General features: G+C 44.2%; 1 protein-coding gene and 2 long non-coding RNA genes across 3 annotated transcripts in view; 2 read left to right on the top strand and 1 right to left on the bottom strand.

The window, feature by feature from the left end:
- The first annotated feature begins 1,624 nt into the window (after positions 1-1,624).
- Positions 1,625-10,661, top strand: LOC311439063. Its single transcript, XR_014694527.1, has 2 exons — positions 1,625-5,443; positions 8,828-10,661. It is a non-coding gene; the product is annotated as an uncharacterized lncRNA (long non-coding RNA).
- Positions 10,240-12,970, bottom strand: LOC311439058. Its single transcript, XR_014694525.1, has 3 exons — positions 12,806-12,970; positions 11,094-12,175; positions 10,240-10,395 (listed from the first exon to the last, which is right to left on the bottom strand). It is a non-coding gene; the product is annotated as an uncharacterized lncRNA (long non-coding RNA).
- SLC15A1 (solute carrier family 15 member 1) overlaps positions 12,818-13,561 on the top strand; it is a gene marked incomplete at its 5' end in the record, with an annotated part of 21,697 nt that continues 20,953 nt past the window's right edge. Inside the window, one exon of the mRNA XM_084524301.1 lies at positions 12,818-13,163. Coding sequence (XP_084380427.1) covers positions 12,818-13,163 — 346 coding nt within the window. The remainder of the gene's footprint in view (positions 13,164-13,561) is intronic.

Genomic DNA, 13,561 nt, shown 5'->3' with positions numbered 1-13,561 from the left:
TTCTTATGTTAGCATTCAACATGAAAGACTTTTCCAAACAGTTCATCCTGGCACTGGATAATTCTGTTTTGTCCAGTTATGTTTAATTTCCATTTAATATTTTAAGAATTAGTGTAAGATTTAACCAGCTTTACACCAACGTAACTTTCAAATTAATGAAAGCGAGTGGTCAGATGCTTTTCAAGCGTGTGAGGGGGGGAAAAAAAGATGCTTCTCAGCCTGGAAGTTATCTATCGTTGTACGAGCAGATGCTGATAACTGCTGAGTAAGTATGTTCAAGTCATCTTGTCATCAAGTCATCAAACACATCTAGTGTTTGAAAAAATGGAATTTGAAGCCCAGAAGAAATCTGAACAGAAATTGGCTGCATCCTTTTGCACTAGTCAATGTGCTGAGCACTACATCTACTGATGGAGCTGAAACTTCTGACAGGGCTATTAAGTGACAAGTCATTTTTTTCAATTGCATGAGTTGTAAATGGACTAGATAAGAAGTTCTCAAGGACAGACAGATAACTGCAAGGAAATGACCTTAGTTAAGCAAAACTGTTCAGTTTGTTGCTCATTCCACAACTCTCGGGAATCTCTGAACATTGCTTAGTGAGAGACAAGTGCAGAGCCATCTTTGATTTAGCGAAGCTTTAGAAGCCACCTTAAACATAATAATAACAAGGTACATAAGGGGACAAACGCCTTTTATCATTTGTCTATTAAAGTGGAAGAGCTGTCAACATAACTGTTTCACCTGTGACAAAAAAGAAAATTTCTCTTCATCCATTAGCTGTAGAGGGATGTTTGTTTTTGTTTGTTTTTTCCTTCAGATTGCTTAAAACTTTTGTCACCAGTGATGGAACCTTGTTCTGTGAGCTGATTTGAAACAGACGATCTTCTCATCACAGCATACTAGTAGACTGTAAAAAATACATAATAAAGCCTTGAAATAATCTATTTAAATGTGCCTAGAGTGATGGTGTAACTTGTTTTTGTTGTTGTTTGTTTGCTTGGTTTTGTGTTTGTTTTAAAACCCACTTATTTGCTCAAGAAAGACAAAATAGGGGAGGTAACAACCTACACTAAAATGCAGTATCTGTTTTGGGGACACCGGTGACTCAAAACCATAGGAACGGGAAAAGAAATGAAGCGATGTGCTGGCTGATAAAGCACGACATAGCAATATGTTGGCAAAAATCTATTGTTAAAGCTCAGAACTGGATCGATAACTTGCTATGCACACTGCAAGGGGGCGGAGAGGGGAGAAGATCTTTCGTTTTGAGAGGCTTGCTTGAAGTGTCGTACAGCCAATGGTATAATACACCTATTCAGCGGCTTTTAGAAAACCATTATATCGTTAAACACATCCATTTTGGATTATAGTTTATTATACATGTAATTAAATAATTACTGGGTTTTGGTGCATGTCTAGAAACCTATGATCAGGACTTGACAATATGTTACCAACTGGCAGTGATTACCCTAAAATTAAATTTATGCTTCTCTCTCAAAAAAAAAAAAAAAAAAAAAAAAAAAAAAAAAAAAAAGACTAAAATAAATTTATGCAAATAATTTTTTTAAATGACTGGATGAACTTGACAGTAGCGATAAAAGATTAGCATTTAAAATATATATATTTAAGTGGAAAGCAGAAATACAAATTAAAGTACAGAAAATTGCTGAGGAACGTAGGGTGTTTGTTAGAAAAATCTATCTTGCACAGCTGAAGATACCAAGGCGTTTGGCTGAAATACTGGCTAGTGATGATGTGGTCTCATTCCTAGGCAGATGGTTAAAGGTCGGATTATTTAGTGTGGAGATATGCTCAAAAAGCTTCAATTTTATCTTTAGAAACAGTAAAAAAAAATAATAATAAAAAAAAAATCACATGAAGATGATGAAATGTAGTTCCCTTGTAATACAAAAGGAATTTTATTTTCATTATATTATATTATATATTATTTTCATCATATTCAGTATCTACAGGCCTAAAAATGGAACCCAAGTGTAGTAAGAGTCGGCCAAAAGATTCTGGCCTGCTAATGTTCCTTCAAAACAGGTCGTGGTGTATGGAAAGTGAAGAATTTTGCTCACGTTGTGTTGAGCAAATTCCAGACCCCAAGGAAAGGGAAGGTGGTGTTTATTTTGAAGAAAACTAATTTTGGTCACGGAGGGTTACTCTTGCAGATTTCACCCGGTCCTGTTCTCAAGCCCGTGTCCTCCTGAGCTGCGCCAGGCTGGCTGAGGAGCCCCGCAGAAGATTAAAAGCGCTGACTGCTGGGCGACTGCCGAGTCATCCGGGTCCTTCCTTGGCAGTGAAAACCTTCTCCAGTCAGGTGCTTATCCCCTTCAGCTATTACAGCGTGATCTTCCTGCTTACCTCACCCCACATAAAGCTGAGGGGAGGCTGCTCACTGGTGCCCGTGTTTCCTCATTTGCCTATCTTTATGGCCACAGCCTTTCCTCCTGCTGGGGCAGCAGGAAGCTGACTGGCACAGGGGGTGGGCTGTAACCTCCCTGCCATCCTCCTGTTATCTGCGGCCTTCTGCTGACAAATCACCAAGCCGTAGCGCTATCGGAGCCCAGGCCTTCTGCTCTTGATGCAGGCAGCACATTCCACAGTGTTTACCAGCCTGATTGCTCTTAATCATGTCCTTGGTTATCAATACATGCTGTTCCTTCAACCCTTGCTACCTCTCCTGCTCCTGTGTTGGTTTCAATGAAATATGCACGGAAATGTCAACCTCCCTGGTTCTGCTACAGCTCCCTACAGCACCGCCTGAGGGCCTGATATCAGTGGGCCTTTATAATCTATGGGTGTCCAGGTGTCGAAGTGCAGTCTGGCAAATGTTTTCAGAGACCGCTGCTGTGAAAGGATTTAAAGGTTGTTCCAAACATGCAGATTGCCATAAGCAAACTCTTCATGTAATTCTGAGGCGAAGAGGGCTGATGCACCAAGTGGATATAAACAGAGTGTATTGGGGTGGGCTTACCTGCCACATACCATTTGTGAAACCAATATGAAAACATCATCTACAGGGGATGGTGTGAGGCTTTTTCAGTCTGGCTAAGGAGGGTGGATGCTGAAGCCAAGCAAATTCAGATTAGAAAAACAGATAAAGATTTATTCCTCCTTCAACCACTGCATTGAATGCTACTGATGGTGCTCAGTTCCAAAGATCTCGATGTCTTCTGTCAGATGTTATTTACAGTAAGGAGATGTTATTTACTTTATTGCTTCCTTAGTCAGCTACCTAGCTCGGGCATTCACTCAGCTTAAATGGTATCTTTTAGGTCTAAATTTAGCTGAAGTTAAACTTTGAAGAGTAGGGTGAAATCACTGGTGGTTCTTTAGCTGATGGTGCTTGCTATTATAATAGCTATGAAATTGAGCTAGTTAACAACATTCCGGAAAAACAGATGCATGCAGTCTCTAACAGTTTTAACAACAATTTTAGGAAGTGGCCGTGGTGTTGACTGGGTCTTTATTCAGGACAGAGCGTTGTTATTACCAGAAGGCTTGTGTTCAGCCACCAGATGTTCAGCCAGTTATTAGTCACGGCAGAGGCTTGCACTGCAAGCGCTAGTGAAGCAGTTGACAAGCAATTATACGCTAACATTTCTTGTGCTTGAAAAGATTACTCTAAATGCTTGTAAAGGAAGAAGCGCCTGTGATGCTGGTTCCTTTTGTCTGTCTTCACCTTTCAGGTCACAGCAGGAAAGTTACTTTCAGCTCAATTTTGGATGGTATATATCAATTTCTACAAGACAGTAAACCACTTGGTGCACGCAGCATGAAATTTGGATTTTGACTAATCTTGTGAAAAGAAACAAGGTGCTGGGTTGAAATTCTTAGAACCTGAAATTCCCAAATCCAGTTTCATATACAAGTGTCTTCTGTTCTAATTTGCCATTTTAAACTGTTATAGTTTCTTTTAGTCATTTTATGGTGCACTGGGAATAGCTACAAGCTCAACCTTCTTCCACTAACTTTCCTGTTCCTTGGCTGGCAGCTCAAGTTGCAGATATTTGACGAGGGCTCTTGCAAAAATGACTTCATTTAAATCACTAAGCATATGAAAATATTCTCCATATACTTTGTTGTTGTGCTCTTTAAATGTAAGAGTCATTTATTTAGCCATTGTCCTCCTGGAGCTCATGAGTTTTTCTGTGGGTTTTTTTTTTTTTTCTTTTACAGAAGTGCAAGTCACTTACATATGATAAAATTACATTGGAGTTACTGCTCAAACAGTTAAATATCAGATATAAAGCATTTCAGACCAACCTCTGTTTCAACCCCCTTTCCTTAATCTGTTTTTTTGTGTGTGTGTGTATTTTAGTTAAATTTGATTCCTTTCAATTTAGGCATTAATACACATCATCCTGACTATATGCTTAGCTATTTAAATGCTATGCATAAACTAAGACATGAACAGACTCCGATTTCATCCCGATACAAAATGCAGCCGTGCCTGTTAGCAGCATGTGGCAATAGTTTCATAATGTGCGACTTGTGCGTTGCGTAACAGCAGAAGTTAGAAATACATGTTCGGTCATGAGAAGGAAAAAAGCTAAGTCAGGTGCAGTGTATCCCTTCTGCCAGGGCTGACCTTTCAACCTTGCTCATGTGCTGATTAGTTTTCAGCCACTGTGTTGAGATACTTCTTGATACTCGGTTCTGCCCATCTCCACCTTGGCTTCCCTTAGATAAAGCCTTAAGGGCCTTCTCCTCACCAGTCCACCTGCAAGGTCCAGTCTCTGAGCACTCCTCTTTTGCAGTTCTCCGTTTTCTTCAGGTCTCGTGGCCTTTTTCTGGTCAAAACATAGTTGTCTTCCCTGCAGGTAAGCCATGTAGCCAAAGTCTTTGCTGTATTCAGCTCCTCTTCGACGGTGCATGTCAGAAGCACTCAGGCTCAGAAAATAGTCACGGTCAGTGCTGGACAGAACATCTTGACCTCTGTCACCATGACATGGTTCAGCTCATCACGTTTAAGGCGAGCCAGACACAAACATTTCAAGCATACCTGTGCATATGTACTACAATGCTGTCCTAAATCTCTTTTCAGTCCTTGCTTACCAGGGTCATCATGTTGCAGCTAGGGTTTGCTAGAACCTGCTCCAGAGATTTGCCTTCTGTTAGTGACACCGTGTAACAAGGCGGCTGTCATTCAGGAGCTCTGGCAGAGCAGTGTGTGTCTGTACAAATTTTCTGAATATACTATTTTTTTTTTCCTGTATTAAGCAATGTTTGCCCTATGAAAAACCTGTGGCATGAGCTGAGTGCAAGACACCTTCCCTGGAAGGCTTTGCAGGGCTCCGGGGTTACCGCTTTGTGTATTTCAAGTCTCGGTTATGTACTCAGCGTCAGCTGTTACCAAGTGAACCATAAAGGAAAGTTCAGTCTGAACGCTAAAAAAATACAGAAGAGCTATAGCCAAGAGGCTTTATGAGGAGTTCGTGTTATCTGATAACAGAGACAAAAGGAAGCTACTTTAGATTTAGCTTGCATGAAGGAGCATGCAAAACAAACAGGAACAGCAAATTGTCTCCAGGAACTAAATATAAGTGGAAGGGGATGATACCTTGTCCTTTGGCCATGTTTTCTGATCCACTTTCAGAAAGCATTCTCAAAAAGAGAGTAAGATTGGGCTCTTTCTACAGGAGGATGAACATATCCATGGATGCCTCTCATTAGGACGTGCCAAGAAGTATTGGAGAGGTTGTAACATAGGAAAACAAGAATAAACAGGCAACCTGATTTTGTCAGAAAGGAGGTCACTAAGTACAGGCCTGCTCTATATACCCAGCATTATGGCACTGATATTCCTGTCTCTCAAGGTGAGGATGCAGCTACGCATTTCTGTTTGGTGGGACAGACTCTCTTCTTTCCTTAAGCAAAAGAAGCCAGGTGCTACAGTAACAGTGGCGGGACTTGGAAAAGAAAGCATTTCTGATCAGAATTACATTTGTAAAAATTAAGGTAAGGATGTACTAGAAATTGGTGTTGACAAAGGGCTGCTTTCCAATAACAGCATACAAGTTAAACTCATAAATTTTACTTGAAAATAAGCAAGCTTAATTCTAGTATTGTCAGAGAAAAGCGGGCTCTGTGTGAGTACTTGCTTCATCTGAGGCGACTGCAGCTTTGGAGGGCTTAGTCTGAATTTACTTCTGACACACACAAAACGATCCTCAACCACTCCAAGTGATCTGTGTAGCTTATGCTACATTTGTTCGCTGGAAGAGCCTGTAATTGATGTGCTCGGGTGTCTCAGAGCCTTTCCATAACAACTATCCTTTCCATTTTAAGGCTACTTATTTTTAGAGCTTTGGTCAATAACTAGCTCGGAGTGTTTTAAAGAGCTTTGCTCACGACCAGATATAATTGCTTGTTTATGTAAGAAAGCACTACGGGGCAGGCTAATCTGTTCCACGGCAGTTTCCAAACAAATAAAAACCAGAACAATTTATTCTGCTTGTATGCCTTTTCCCAGCTTTTTCCTTGCTTTTCAACAAAAAATGTTGAAAAATTTTGGGGTGGGCAATGTTGTTTTGCATTGGTTTTGCATCACGAGGTAGATTGTTTCCATTATAGAAAATATCTCTTGTATGTAGAGCGTATCGATTGTATAGCTTTAGCAATTTGAAACCTGTTAAAATACTTTTATGTAGCCTGTGTGTGAGATCACAAGAATTACACCAGCTCATTCTGCAACTCTTATTTGTAAAAAATTTGCAGTAGAGAGGCAATGACAAACTCTGTGAAGTCAACAATGAAAAGAGCAGTGAAAGCCAAGTTTTGATCAATCTGTGTACGAGGTGAGTTACAACCTTTTGAGGGACGGTGTATTATCTTTGAACAATTTCCTTTTTTATATAGCTAGCTGCAGATGTTTGAATAACTTCCAAAGTCTCCCAAAGCTTCAGTTACATCTTCAAATGCCTTTTTTAGCACTGGATAATCAGAATTCTCAAAATGGGGCATCTGTACCAACAATAAACATTATGTACAGCTTCCACGGTTATATTTGTTTACGCTTGATTTAATGGGGCACGGTGACCTGTTTTTGCTACTTTCTGGTCTAATGTCTTCCGCCGCTAGACAACAAGTGAATTCAGAGTGGCAGGACTTGATTTGTAATTTGTCTGTGTGTATATGTGCCTTCTGGTTTCCTGCTTCTCTCTCTAGTTCCTCTCAGAAGAATGCCTCCTGTTTCTTGGAAAAAATCATTATCTTGTGGGAGGCAGTGAGTAACCCAGCAACGTATGGTGCTGATATGCAGGACTAGGTTATTTACATGCTGCAGTTTCAGTTTATGAAACATTGCGTGTAAATATATTATGTAATTTTATGTTGTTTATGCATTGTTATACTTTAACCTTATCTTCGTATTGAAAGTATTTTACTCAGAAGCCTTTGCAAGAAGCCAAAAGCTTTTGCTGGTCATTTTTTCTTCAGAATAATGCCTTCCCTTAAGGGGAATGAAAATGGGTTGAGCTATTAGCAGGAAGTGTAAACAAATCCACATAATTGCAAATCCTGGGCTTTCCAACCATAAGAAATAAAGGGACATCCCTATTTTAAAAGCTGAGAGAACAAAGTAATTAAATTGTACCGTGCTGCTTCCTGGAAAGCAGTTGCTCAAGAGAGTGAAAAATTTAAAAAAAATAAGAATATAACCGCAGAGGTCAGTAGCAACATATTATTTTCTCATTTGGACAAGTAGTTAAGAAGACAAGGAGGTCAGCTAGAGAAGGTTTGAGGTGCTCCTGGAGAAGACCAAAGAGGAGAAAAGAGGTGAGGAAGCCCTCAGAGATACCACAGAGATGATGTTGTAGGTGTTTCACCAGCGAAGCCATACTGTCCAGTGCTGTCTCAGTACTTCTTCTGCCCCAAACCAAGGGCAGTTTCACAGTCATGACTGAGTCGGGGTCCAGGGGAGGGCCTTAGGGTGCAGAAGTGGGAGAGGGACAGGTGGAAGGCTTTTGGAGGCTAGGAGATGCTCCTCAACAAAGGCAATGGAGAGACTTTGAGGTGAGTGCTCACAGCTGATGAAGCACTTGGGCGATCTCAAATGAATGTTGCTGAGGTTGCAGGTAGGACAGAAAACCTTCTGTCTTTATAAGTGCCTCATTGCCTGCCTATCTGGGGGACTGGGAGCAAGGTATGGGTGTTCCTGCCCCTCTCCTTAAACCCAGCACGGTCTCAGCATGGGACTCCCACCATGAAACTCTCTTCCAGCCCTTCCTTCCCTCACATCGTCCTTCCACCCAACCTCTCCTCCCACTGGCCCCTCCAAAAAAAGTGGGCCGCATGTAGAGGGAAATAGTCCAGTGGAGCCTTGGGCCTTTGAGCAAAACTGACCAAGATTTCTCAAAGGAAATATGAAGAATGACTTAAGAGTGACTTCACAAGAATGTGGTGAGATAAGTGAATCCATTGAAATTCGTTTACATATTAAATTCTGTCAGATACTGCTAATATAACAGAGATAATGCATCTCCAGAAAAATGATATACTCTTTTTCTATTGCCCCGACTCAAAATATGTAAGTTCCACTGTGGATGTTGATGTCATATTTAGTCGCATATGTTTTTGCATGGCAGCACTGTCTCTCCCACCCCAAAAATCATGTACAATGTCAGGATGTTTTCCCTTGGAAATGTGATCATCTAATTTTATAAGATTTATTTGAAGGAGAAAAAAAAATCTTTAGCAATCAGATAAACAATTATCTCCAAAACCCTGAGACAAAGTACACCAGTTCCTAAATACTGGGTCAGTTTAAGTCAAGTCTTTCGCATGTGCTTGTGTCAAAACACAGATTGGTCAAGAGATGACACTTATCCTTGCATTCTCCTGTCAACACCATTGTTCATTTTGTAGGACTGGTTACATAAGGTTACAAGACAATTCAGCCAGCCCTTGCAGCTATTGCACTGCTGAGACTCCAGTGAGCTGTCCTTAAGAAAAAAAAAACAAAGAACAGTTTGCTTAAAAACATGCTGAAGACGAAACTTTAGAAGACATGATGCAATGGAAACCTAAAATGTTCTCTCAAAGTTGTCAGGTCTCATATATAGTTTCAGAAGAAAATATCCTTGTGGAAGCACAAAACAAACAAACAAACAAAAACACCAAGTATTGAAGAGGTGGTTCAGAGGTTTCAGTATGCTTTGTGTTCTTCAAACCTGCATTGTCCTTGGTGACACACCACACAGTGAAAGGCTTGAGTTGGAGCTGAGTGCCAGGTATTTACACCTTTGTTTGTCTTTTTTTTTTTTTTTGTCCCTTAAATACACTAAGGTGTTTCAAAGATACGTGTTTCTCTCTAATAGAAAGGAACACATCAAGGCTTTGAGCCGGGACCTCTGCTCTGCCCTACTTCCCTCACCGGCTGCCCTTAATACCTCTGCTCGCAGTCCTGTTTGCACGCCCCACATTCCTGCTGGGAGTGCCCCGGCTGGCACAGCGGGCTCTGCTGTCCTCGGCAGGGGTTGCCCAAGGTCTGGCAGGAGCTCAGCGGCCATGCTGGGGGCACTGCACACATTTCTGTGCTCCCGGGCTCTGCCCCGGGACCTCGCTCACCCGCCGCTCATCGATGAGACAGAAGCCAAGGGGGCTGGCTCTGCAGAGAGGACAATGTTATCAAAGAGCAAACGGGGCGGAAATAAAACACTCTTAACGATGAGCTGTTAACGTCAAGCTGTGTTTTCAAAAAAATGAAAAAACGCTTTTTGGCAGGAGTGATTTTACGATGTAGCGTGTACCATTAACTTATTAGGTCTACATCTGCCCTGCTAAATGTCCGTTGCCAGAGACACTGCTAATGAGCCGTGGGATTTTAGCCTCCGTGCGGGGTAGCTGCAGGTAAATGAAGTTTACTTTGGTTGCTTTGTTTATATAAAGTTCTGGGCTCTGGTTCCCGCTTCCCTGCTTCCCCCTCCGCCCTGCGCCCACGCGTTAGCATGTTCCCTGACGTGCAGGGGAAGCCAAGCCCCGCGGAGACAAGCTCTTCTCCTTCTCCTGCAGGGAGAAGATGATCTCGGACCAGACGACTTGGAGGTCTTCTCCAGCCCAAGTGGTTCCATGGTTCTGGGAGAAACCCCGGCCCCGTGCTGCCCAGCTGGGCTGGCGGCCTGCTGCGGCCTAGCACGGCATGCCCCGGGGCACCACAACAAACTCCTGAATTAACAAGTCCGTACACTTCAGGGCCAAAATCTGTATTAACTGGGCATCTCGGATACAGAAACAAGTGTCCTTTATTCTGCTGGTCCCACTTATTTTTGCATTCAGTTGCTATTGTGCTGCGGTGCCCTCCAGGCCGGGTCTCTTCCATGCCTCCAACCAAGCGTTTGCTGTGCCAGCTCGCCCTGCCTTCAGGAAACCCAGCGGGACACGGTGCTGTGGGAAAGGTCACGGCAAGCTAATGGTATTTTCTTCATCACCTGAGTGTTGGTGGCTTTAGGACGCCTCAGTTACATCCAGAAGGGCAGGGCCTCTGAGAAAGGCTATGTAAGCACTGGCTGATTGCTAACCACTTTTTTCCTTAAATTCCCTATCTGGGAGGTAGCGATAAACAGCTCTTGGGAGGAGCAGTTACTGGCAAGTGACTCGTGTTTGGCTGCTACCGTCCTGAAAGCCAAATAAATTGTGGATATAGAAGGAAATCCATTAGTCTCTCTTCATACCAGAACTCATGCACTACCTGAATCAGTTTTCAGCTCTCTGTGCAACAGTAGCTACCCCATGATAAGCTGCACATGCTTGCAATTTCTTTGTGCTTATTATTATTTTTCCAATTTGAAATAGAGTCAAAAACATCTGCCAAGATTTTTTTTTAAATGCACATTCTCTAAACAAATATTAATTTGCCTTATTTTTCTTCATTCTCAGTTCAGGTTGTCAGTCATTAAACGATCAATAGTTGTTATCAACTATTCCATTTTATGGAAGCCACCTCACCAGCTTCTCTGATGTGGTAGCACACTTCCTACTGGTGAGGCACAAGAAGACAAACTTCCCCAAAACCTTTAACTGAGCTCTATTTTGTGGCACTTAATTAATGACAGAGTGAGATAACCATCAATTAAAATACCCACCTGTATAGCCAAGCAGTTTGTGCTAGGCCACATTCTTGGAATAACTCGTAGTTTTAACCTGCACGGTTTGCAGAAGTCACATACCGTACTTCCTAATCACCTGCTGTGGCCTGTACTTAACTGTTCGAAGCGATGTCGCCTGAGTTTTCTGCTATATCCTCAAATGCACCGTGCCTCCTCCAAGTTCAGAGCTCTGTGGAAGACAACATAGTCACACCTTCGCCTTTTTGTGCTGGGCATCTGCTTTTAGCAGTCCTGCTGTCCTCGTGGCTCTCCTGTGAAGTGAGCCTGGGTAGGAAGCTCAGGTCCTCTGAGCACAGATTTTGCTGCTTGCGCACGGATGATGACAAAGCTGCCCCACAGAGCTCACCTTCATTGCCCCAGCTTACTGAATGCAGAGCCCAATCCACTCCTGAAGCACCTGTGAAGCAATTGTGTGGGCCTTTATCTCTGTGGGGAGAATCAAAATGCTTGTGCTCATCAGGGTGAATTCTTTTGCTCTTATTTTTAGAACATTTGTGTAGTGCTTTTTTTTAATGTTTGGTTTAAGGGAGACCTTGAATACTGGGAGATATGGGGAGCGGAAGCCAGTGTGACCCAAGTAGCCCCTTTATCTCGAATTGCTAGGAAAACACGTGGTCTCCCTTAATCTCTGCCCCACGCTCATTCATCTCTTTCTACAAAGAAACATCAGAGGACATTCATTTGTTTCCAGAGTGTACATGGGCATGTAGGACATGCTTGGTAATTCCCCAAAATTCCTCCTCACCAGCACCGTTTATACGAGAGGAAGAGGCCAAATCTGCTGTTGAGGGAATAAACCACTTCTTCAACTTGGTGTTTTAACAGATCAGAAATAGTGGTGGCATTTCAGTCATTCCTGCACGGGAGGGGGCTGTCATTGACACCAGTGCTGCCCTGTGCCCTTCGGACCACGCAGCAGAGCATCCACGGCTTCTGATCTGCGTTGGATGTGGCCAGGGGACTGCTCCTGTCCTGGGGAGGGCTTCTGCAGCCAGACATCTGCTTCTCGCAGGGGTACGTGCTGGACATCTGGCTACCACCACACGCTCATTCTTCACCTGAAGAATTTATTCATAAATGTTAAAAGTAGGGGGAACTGATCGGAGGGGAGAGCTGATTGCCCCGTGTAAACACAGCTGAGGAAATCCAGGCTGCACTGTAGCTGTCCATCACAGGCCAGGGCAGCCTTTAGAGCCTGCAGATACTCCACGTTGCAACACATCGCAGTGCCTGTTGCATTTGCACCCGAGAAGCAATCGCCCTGTCCAGCAGCCCGGTAATTACTACATGCGCGCAGCAGGAGAGGCCACCCGACCCACTGCACAAACCACAGCCCAGTGTCGCTCAACACCAGCAGGCATCAAACAAGGCTTTTAGGCTTCCGGCAGACATTTAATTTTGGCACAGCCGACTAATATTTCTCCCTTTCCGTGCTCTGGGCGCTTCCAAACCTCAGCGCTGCAGCTTTCCCAACCCACTCCTGACGCAGGCCGCGCGCGTGGCCGCCCCTTCGTGCCCTGAGCCCCCCACCCGAGTGTCTCACGTACACAACCAACAACTCGGCGTGGAAAGTGAGCAACAACAGGACAAACAAACAAACAAATAGACAAATAGATAAATGAGTAAATAAAAGGAAAACCGCAGACACACGCAGATAAACAAACGAAGCCAACTCTGGCCCTAAGCACCTCAGAGGAACGATGCCCGATGGAAGGGGGGGGGCTGTGGCCGCGGGTCGTGTCCTGTCGTGTCCTATCGGGTCGTGTCCTGTCGTGTCGTGTCCTATCGTGTCATGTCGTGTCGTGTCGTGTCGCATCGTGTCGCCACCCCCGGCGGCTCCGGGGCCACCCGCCCCTCCCCGCCACCTGCGCTGCTGCTGCTGCTGCTGCGGGCGGTGCCGGGGCGGGGGCCCCGTCGAGCCGCCCTTAAATGCCGGCCGCCCCCGCTGCCCTCCCTCTGTCCCGTCCCGTCTGTTTGTCCGTCTGTCCGTCTGTCTGTCCGCCCGTCGGTCGCCCCGCGGCCGCCAGCAGCGTGCCGGCACCATGGGTAGGTGCTGAGGAAAGGGGGGGACGGGCAGTGGGACCCCCCAGCCCCGACGGGGTTTGGAAGAGGGGAGGAGGTCTCCAGCGGGGTCTCGCAGCACCTTTGGCGGCTCAGGGTCCTGGATAACAACAACGGGAATTGGGATTTCTGGCTGTGCTCCTGCACTTCAGTCCTTGGGGGTGCTGGGGGCTGCCCCAAAAGGGGGCTCGCTGCAAGCAAAACCCCGGCGTTTTGCTGGAAATGGTGCAAAGTGCAGGCTGCTCGCTGCCAGGGGAAGGCTGTCCAGCTTCCCGTGTTGACATGTTGGCCATCTTACATGATTTGTGTATATATTGTATCCTATTTAAATAGATAATAGTGTATTATAAAAATAATGGGGTGTGTGTATGTGTGTGCGTATA

The sequence above is a fragment of the Aythya ferina genome (genome assembly GCF_964211825.1).
Source record: "Aythya ferina genome assembly, chromosome: 1".
In the NCBI taxonomy this organism is placed as follows: Eukaryota; Metazoa; Chordata; class Aves; order Anseriformes; family Anatidae; genus Aythya; species Aythya ferina.
This window is presented reverse-complemented; position numbering and strand designations above follow the sequence as displayed.